Raw genomic sequence first — 8,681 nt, 5'->3', positions numbered from 1 at the left:
CAGGCCTGGCAACCCACAGGGTTACTCCTGATGGTTCAACAGAACCATCCGGCCACTGGCCCAAAAAGGGAGATGTGGGACAGGGCAGGGCCCGGGCCCTCCCTCAGGGGAGCCATTGCTGACCTGGCCCAAAGCAGTGCTCTGCTCTGCTCTCAGCTGTGGAAGCCAGGGACGGGCCCCTCCGCCAAGGTGCCCCAGTGTTGGCCCAGAGGCCAGCTGCTCCTCTTACACAGAGTGAACCTGGGTCAGTACCAACTCCTCACCGGCGGATGGGAAAAGTCAGGGAAAAGAGCCCAGTTCTGCCCTGAAAGGAGAACCTTGCCAAAGGAAAGTATTCAAAGGCTGCCTCCACGGACTGGTCACGAGGGGCTTTCCTGCAGGGCCCTGTGGCCCTGGGAGAGGCTGCTCCAGCCTGGGTCACAGACTCTATTCCACTGCCACCTGCTGACCAGAGGAATGCCAGGGCAGAGAGGTTTGGTTCAGCTGCTTCCTTTATTAGAAACAAGTGAGATGTAACCAGTGGAACTACAATGCGTTTGGTACTTCCCCGCCCTGGAAACGGGTGACCCTCCCACAGCCCAGAGAAAAGCCCAGACAAAAGTGAAGCTTCCCCCTTCCCTGTTCCCAGATTCGGCACCTTGCCTGCAGTTAGTATTTTTGAGTTTAATTGAATGAGACTGTCTCACACAGCCTCCTGGAGCACAGCCTGTTGGTGGGCCTGCCTTTGCTTTGCGGTGGGGCAAAACCGAAGATGACTCTGGTTCTAGGGCAGGCAGGCAAGGCCACAAGAAGGCTGACCCCTGGGTGGGTAGGCACCGGCCAGGGATGTGCTCCTGCCCCCTCTCCTAGCCCAACAGTCAGGCCCTGGCCCTCTCCCAGACTGCAGCTCTGTGAAGCTACCCAGGCCTTTGGGTATCTTTTCCGTTGGTTAAATGCTGGTCATTTTTGGGCAAAGAATTCAGACCACAGGGACCCCCACCCCTAGGCTTCAGTGAGCAGCAAGTAAGGGGGGGCCACGACAGTTACATGAGAATTGCAGGCAAGGCCTGAATTTCCCACAAACCTGGGTGTTGAGGTGGCTTGGTGTGGGCCAGCCTTCAAACCAAATGTTAGCATCTTTGAAAGTAGGCATGTGCGGGGGAAACAACCCTAGGTACACCTCCATCCGGAACTGAGGCTTCCTTTCTAACCAGCTTTCTCCCCTACAAAGAGGTCGGAGGCCATGGGAATGTGCGAGGGGATCAAATGTAGAGTCAATCCAAAAGCAGGAAGCAAACGTCTGGAAACATGGAGTCCAAAAGCCCAGGGTGGCAGCAGGGAGTACTGGTGGCAGAGGGTGAGGGCCATCCCTGGGAGAACTTCCAACAACGGCTGCCTGAAGCAGGTCCGAGGTGATGAGCTTGGAGCCCCCGCCATCCTGCAAGGCTCCTCATGAGGAGCCCTGAACCCCAAACAATGCTTCTCTCTGAGCTCTCTGACCAGAAGTCCTGGAAGGGGCTGAGTGAAGAACGTGGGATCTGTCTGGACAAAAAAGAGACGAACAGCAGGCACCAAGCCGACTCCCACAGACCCGGGAGGCAGTGTGGAGGGCTGGGCAGGGTGCCTACCATGCAGAGTCCAAGGAGCAGGCCACATGGTTTTGCAGGGAGACACGGAGGCCTTTCCCGGAGATCTGTTTCTTCTATAGCAGCCAGGGACTCAGAGTTTCCATTCCAGAACTGGGTTAGCCAAAGCAAAGCTCACTCCAGGGGCTGTTGTGCACCCCAACTTTCAGCGGGCAGCTTGGACCGGGACCTGGCCCAGAGCTGCCCAGGCTTACGACGGGGAACCTTTCCAAGTTCCAGGTCCTGCCCAAGGTAAGAACGAGTCGGGCACTTTGTTCTTTGATATCCTCAGGTGCTCGCACAGGATGAGCTGCTCTGGGACTTGGGGCGCTGGGTGTCTGATGTCTGTGAGGCTGTAAAGGCAAGCCCCGGTCTCTCCGACTCCTCCCGTCTGCGGAATGCAGTGCACATCGTGCTAAGAACAGCAGCTTCTTTGGTCTGGGTATCTTGGAGTCAAGGAGTCAAAAGTCAGCCACGATCGCTGGTGCATGCAGTGGGCAGCACAGGGGCAACGAGGAGAAGGGAGGCCCCTAGAGGCCGCTGACGAAAATGCAATACATCGGAGCGGCAGCAGCAGTCTGCACAGCCGGCAGGGCAGGTGGTGCGGCCCCCAGCCCAAGCACACGATCTCCTCCAGCTCTGGGGACCCTGCCCGGCTAGCCTCTGGCAAACCTCGCCGGAACCCACAGCCTGAAACTTGGCTCCGTTAGCCTGCAGAGCATGGCCTCCTGGCTAAGGCTTCCTTCCCCCTACAAGGAGCCGAGAAGTGCAAGCAGCCAGGAAACCGGCCCACACCACCTCCCGTTTACTTCCTCCTAGAGCAGTTACAGAGGCCTGCTTGGATGTAGGCTGCTGGCAACTCCACAGCCCAGTCCTCCCCAGGCTACCTGACTGAGCACAACTGAGGAAAGCCTGCACAGACAGCCTCGTGACCCGAGGCTCCATCGCCCTTGGGGAAACTGGCAGCATCAACAGCCATCACCACTACCACAAAAATCCCCAACACATCATCAGAGAAAACCAGATTCAGACAATGGTGACACAAGATCATTTCTGCTGTCAAAATCCAGATCGGTGTCTGGCCACCGCTCCTTGCTACGACTTGCAGGTTGTGCGTCTTGGACAGGAGCACAAGAGCTGGCTAATGGACTGGAAGGCACAGGCCATGGGCTGGTGGCTGAAGGGCTCTGGGTATCGGCCCCACGCCATCCTTGGCCAGACACCCTAGGGTGGTCAGGGTGCTGGCTCTTCGCTCTAAGATGAGCCGAGCAAGGATTGCACTGGTACGGTCTCCACAAGGTCCCAGATGCTACAAGGAGGTCAAAGGTCCCCTTCAAACTGCCAGTCACCCCAGGCAGTGGAAAATCAATCTCACAGGGGACTCATCCGTATAAAGTTGGCAACAGCTGGCTAAAGAGCCCTTTAAAATCAGTTGGCAGGACGACTTTCCATAGGGAGCAGAGCGAAGAGGGAAGAAGGGACTCCATAAAAGAAATCTGTTTCCACAGATGGTCCCCGCTGCCCAGTTTCAGAATGCAGAAAAGGACCAGCCCCTGCAGGACAGCCTCTGAGTAGGGACAGCCCCACCCAGGACTCCACCTGCAGCCCTGGGAGTTCTGAGCCCTCCTCAAGGTCAGCACAGTCCCTCCACCTTACCCTGCCTTCTCAAAGATAAGCATTCCAGCCCATCCAGAAGGGAGACCGGTTAAGATTCCCCACATCCTCTTTCTCCTGCTCCCCTAAGAAAAGTCAATGCCTGCTTTTCAGAACGAAACAATTCACTGTACCAGTATGTGTTTGTCTGGCACTGTCCTTGCATTCTAATTTTGAGGAATGATCTGGATTCAGTTTTTCATTAGAGACCGAGCATCCTTGTACATTTGGAACATGAAAGATATTTAAAATATTTATATATATATAATATATATATATATACTTTTATTATTCACCCGTTAACTCCATAATATGCCAATCACGAGCTAGTTTTCAGCAGTTACATTCCCTTGATCACGGCTGCGTAAGGATGTGATTAATTGGAAAACAGGGAGACCAGAGACACGGCCAGAGGTGACATCGCGCAGCCTACGCCATCGTAATGCAATACAATTGTCAAGTTCAGCGGCGGTTTGGTAAAGCCGGTTCAGTTCTGTTCCCTTTGCCAGGGATTCTCACGTTTGTGAAAGTTGGACCGACAAGTGGTGGGGTTCCATTTTCTGGTTTGAATTCTCAGTGGCTTTATCCAGAATCTCACTGGCAACTGATTACTGTAACACCAGCCCAACCTAGGAGAGCCAACAGGGAGAGGCAAGGTTGAGTTGACAGCCATCCAAAGTCTGCCCCATGTTCCCACCCGGTCTGCACAGTGCCGCCAGGAGCCGGGAGCCCTCACTCAACTTCCATGAGGGGCTTCGTACATCACCCAGCTCCTTCAAGGAAAGCAACCGCCAGCAACCTGAGCCACACTCGTCATGAGGCCTCCCTCCAGCTGGTCTGTCACGCATTCTGTAAGTGCTGAGGACACCATAGCCCCGGGCTGCCCTCTGGAGCCATCAGAGGAAGGGCTGAGGATCATGCAGGGAATGAGGGCAGTAGCCCAGCACAGGAGACGCCTCAGATCCTCTGACTCTAACCCTCCCAGCTGACCTCAGACAGCTTGACCTGCGGTTCCCTGAAGCGGTCCTGAATGCCCTGCCTCCAGCCAGCCGAGGCGGCTCATCTCGTGGGGAGAGAAGCTGGAGACAGGGTTCCTGCTTTTGTATGGCTCTGGGGCCTGTCCCCTCTGCCACCTTCACACCTGCTGCAGAAAGGGGAATGTGGACTCTGCTGGTCTGGCCCTCAGAGGGAGGAGACTTTCCAGGGCCCGGAACGCCAGCTGACAAGGGCCCAGTCCCGTGGCCCCATCCTGCTGAAGGAGCAGACGTACCTTCTCTGCCCCCATGCTGGGGCACTTCCAGTTGTAAAGGTAATACTGCAAGTTGCCGTCCCCTATGCCAAACTTGAGCTTCTCCAGAAAGGTTTTGTTCTCCATGAGATCCAGGGCATTGAACACGTCAAACCCTTTCTGCACAGCAGGAAAAAACAAGAACAGGTGAAGAGAGATCAAAGCTGCCTCGTCCTCCTGCCTCCATCATGTCAAAGCCATATGGCACAGGTGGCCAGGACAGCAATCTCCCTTCAGAAGCTCTAACTGCATCCACGTTAAATTCAGACTCCAGCCGGCACCCGCTCTCCATCGGAGGCGCTCAGGACACTCAGAACGCCACCACACCCGGCCTCTCCTCACTGGCCCTCCGAGTGCACACTCGTGTACTCGGCGTCCGGGTCACTGCTCCTGCCTCCCCCAAACACTAGTCATTGGCACAGTCTTCTCTGGAGACCAAGCCCGGAAGCCCTTCCTCTGAGAAGCTGGCTCCTAGCAGCTGCTCAGCACTTCTGTCCTCCCCTTACTCCCCAGACACCTCAACTACTAGGCCTCAGTGTGCACCCTGTGACTTTAGGGCCGCTGATACACTGCTAGAGAAAGACACTTCCTAAATCTCACCAAATTGACCAGAAGTTCTCACGGGGCACAGACTAGACTGGCCACCATCTGGCTGGCCCACGGGGGCCGCTCTCAGTTGGGGCGGGACCCACGACGAAGGACTGACTGACGATGACCTCTTCGGGTCTTTTTTCTTTTTTTTTTTTTTTTTTTAAGCCTGGGCACCTCCCCCCATGTGCTACAGTCAGCCACTCCAATGACTCACCACGACAGGGACCAATCTCCCCATTGCCATGCTGGGGAAGTCGTAAGGAGAACCCCTTTACTCCCGGAGCAGGCCTGGCTGTTCAGGCTCCTTGGGAGCGTCTCCCGTGAGAACGAAACTCACTGAAGTAAATCAGGAGTTCAGTGACTTCACTTCATGTGGGTCCTCCTAGTTTTGAGCCGCTGGCTGAGGAGTGGTGGGCCCCTTCCTCAGCAGAGCGAGGCCAGCTGTGCTCACCACTGCTCCCACTGCCCTTCCCCACACGTGTCCAGGCCCTCCAGTCTGCTCCTCACCATTTTGGCGAGAACAAGGGCGTCGCTCATGAGGTCTAGAAGAGGGGTCTGGGTGTGGACGTTGTAGAAAGAATAAGCAGCCTTTAGACTCTTATGGGTTGGGTGATTCATAATGGTGGAGGGAAGTGTATAAAAGCTCAGGAAATCTGTCACTTCACCGTTTGCATTCTGCAGGGAAAACAATAGAAGGCAACGTCACGCACGCGCGGTGATCCTGCAGCCTGGGAACAGTGTTTCCTTTTGCTTCCACACCACCCGCAGGCAGCTCTGCCCCCTCAGAACAATGGGGGCACACCGAAACAGCATGTGCAGGCAGGAGACAACACACTGCCGAGGGCACCCGAGGACAGAGCCGGGAGCAAGAGGCAGGCCGGACCAGGGGCTGACCCTGCTGAGCTCTCGCCCTGCCTGCAAACTGTCAGGGACTTCAGGCGGCTCACGCTCCCCCAGACGGTGTCCCTGATGCCCGGCCCGCACCACCTCAAGCCGGACGGCCAGGGAAACGAAGGCTTACCTGAGGAAAAGGGACCAGTTCTCTTCTACTGTGTCACCAGTGGGGACTGGGGGTTGGGATAAAGGAAAGAAGGGCCCGTGCCAAGTCCAGAGGGCACCATTTTAGCAAGTACAAGCTACAACTTCCGTTCTTCAGGGAGGACCAAGCAAGGAGGGCCAAGGAAGTCTAGGATGCCAACACTGCCATCAACCGGCTGGATCTTCAGTCACCGAGTGTGAGAAACCTAGCCGCTCGAGGAGGATGCCTCACCCGGGCCCGGAACACCCCTCCCCACTCACCTCCACCACAAAAGTGTCTATGATATTCTCCTGGGGGTAGAACCAGTGCTCCACTTCCTCCTGGCTCATGACCGGTGTGAGGTGGAACTGCTTCAGGTACCTGGTGAGGAGCTGGTGCACTACTGGAATGTCCTTTTTTTCCATTGGTCGCAGTCCAGCTGTCTTGGGAGTCTGGAATGAAGAAAGACGACACAGTATCAGCTGTGCTGTGAGCATCTTGGCTCCCTCTCATGTCCTGCAGGAACCAAAAACTTCACAGTCTCCTTTCCTACCCCAACCCTGGATCCATCCACCCAGGTGCTCAAGAGACAATCCTCAGTCACCCCTGGCGATGGCCCCTCGCTCACGGCCCCACTGCACTCAGGCCCGAGTCCTGCCTTGTCGGGGTCTCTGGCCCTCTCCCTCCTAGTGAAGGCTACGCTCTCTGGCTGAGGCTATCGCTTTGATCGCTCATCCATATGGCCCGGCCACCTGCTTAAGGAAACACAACCCATCACGCCCCTCCCTTGCTCTCAATTCCCTAACACGGAACACAAGACAGTCCACCCTCTGGATCAGCTGGCAGTTCTGACTGTCCTGTCGTTCCAGCCCAGTGGTTCTTAATGGGGGCAACTGTGCCCCGGAGGACATCTGACAATACTCTGAGACATTTTCAGTTGGCACAAGGGGGAGGGGCACTACTGGCATCTAGTGGGCAGGAGCCAGGGAAGCTGCTAAACATCTTACAATGAACAAGCCACTCCCCATGACAAAAAATGACCTAGCCTCAAATGTCAACAGTGCTGTGACAGAGCAAAACCGTCACGGATGTGCTGGGGAAGGCCCAGCCCAGTGTTACCCATCAGCCTAGTGGAGCCTTTCTTGGCTCCTTTCTTCCGAACCCTCGCCATCTCCCACTGAACTGTAGCTGATCTCCTCCTGGGCTGGTCTCTCTCCGGCAGACTTAGAGCATGTCACAGACCAGCTTCCAGTCTAGGCCTGGTGGAGCCCGTGGGCCCAGCAGAGTCCACACCAGATGCCTGCTTTGTCTGTCTGTTCGGACCCTGCACCAGTAGGGCCTCCAGCAGGGCCTGCTGCAAGTTAAATCCTGAAGAAAAGCACCAAACTCCTGGGAGTTCATCTTAAATCAGGATCCCACCCCACAGCTGCTTTTTCTTAAGGAAGGCTTCAGTGGAATGAAGCCATGTGATGCTCCGGAGTAAATACTGGTGCCGACAGAACATCCCCAAAGGCCCAACACACAAAGGTGGGGTCAGCCAAGCCTGAAAGCAGGGGGGAGTTACAGTTTCTGTATCTCGGGGACTGCCTGATACAATTGCTTCCCTGTGTAGAAACTGCTTTTGAAAGAGTTTGAGGGGGGCGCCTGGGTGGCGCAGTCGGTTAAGCGTCCGACTTCAGCCAGGTCACGATCTCGCGGTCCGTGAGTTCGAGCCCCGCGTCAGGCTCTGGGCTGATGGCTCAGAGCCTGGAGCCTGTTTCCAATTCTGTGTCTCCCTCTCTCTCTGCCCCTCCCCTGTTCATGCTCTGTCTCTCTCTGTCCCAAAAATAAATAAATGTTGAAAAAAAAATAAAAAAATAAAATAAAAATAAAAGAGAGTTTGAGGATCTCTCCCCACCCAAATTCTCGCTAATCCTGATGTCTCCAGAGAACACTCACTGACCTCGTTTCTACATGGTGGCTCCCACAAAGACACCTCCAATCCTGCACTGAAAGGGCCTCTCACCCACAGGTGGGGAGATCCAGAGACACCCTTCTAGCTATGACACCCCTGTAAGAATGCTCTTTGCCTGCCTAAAACTCAAGACAAGTCTGTCATAATAACAGAAAGACTTCCATCACAGCCCTCCCAAATCTGATCTTTGGGGCAGTATCTAACTGCGCTACACCGTCTCTCAAATCTGGACACTGTCGACCCGGGGCCAGTGCGGGAGGAGCCCAATTCCAGGGTGATTACGCCAGTCTGGTGGCTGATGAATCCAGGCGGGTGCCCCTCTGGTCTGCAGGTGCCCAGTGGCCGTGCTGCCACAGAATGGAAGAGCTCTGTGGGAAGACACGTGGCCTTCAGAGCGGGGGGGGGGGGGGGGGATCCTGAAACCACGCACAACTGGGGAGCAAGGAGCAGCATTTCTTTCATTGAGAAACTAGGTAACCTGAGACCCAGAGCAGAAAACCAGCTCACTCAAGGCTGCCTAGTCCTTCACCAGCCAAATTGGGATTGAGGTGGGCGTTGGGGGGGGGGGGGGGG

At 55.6% G+C, this 8,681-nt stretch overlaps 1 protein-coding gene across 1 annotated transcript in view; it reads right to left on the bottom strand.

The window, feature by feature from the left end:
* Window positions 1-3,501: 3,501 nt before the first annotated feature.
* The window catches only part of NMT1 (N-myristoyltransferase 1), a 31,307-nt gene continuing 26,127 nt past the window's right edge, over window positions 3,502-8,681 (bottom strand). The window contains exons 9-12 of the mRNA XM_040497830.1: window positions 6,436-6,606; window positions 5,644-5,811; window positions 4,528-4,665; window positions 3,502-3,886 (exon numbers count right to left, since the gene is read on the bottom strand). Coding sequence (XP_040353764.1) covers window positions 3,866-3,886; window positions 4,528-4,665; window positions 5,644-5,811; window positions 6,436-6,606 — 498 coding nt within the window. The 3' untranslated portion in view covers window positions 3,502-3,865. The remainder of the gene's footprint in view (window positions 3,887-4,527; window positions 4,666-5,643; window positions 5,812-6,435; window positions 6,607-8,681) is intronic.

This window comes from Herpailurus yagouaroundi, unplaced genomic scaffold (assembly GCF_014898765.1).
Source record: "Herpailurus yagouaroundi ecotype Mexico unplaced genomic scaffold, PumYag 189, whole genome shotgun sequence".
Taxonomy (NCBI): Eukaryota; Metazoa; Chordata; class Mammalia; order Carnivora; family Felidae; genus Herpailurus; species Herpailurus yagouaroundi.
The sequence above is the reverse complement of the archived record's forward strand: the minus strand, read 5'-3'. Positions and strand labels throughout refer to the sequence as shown.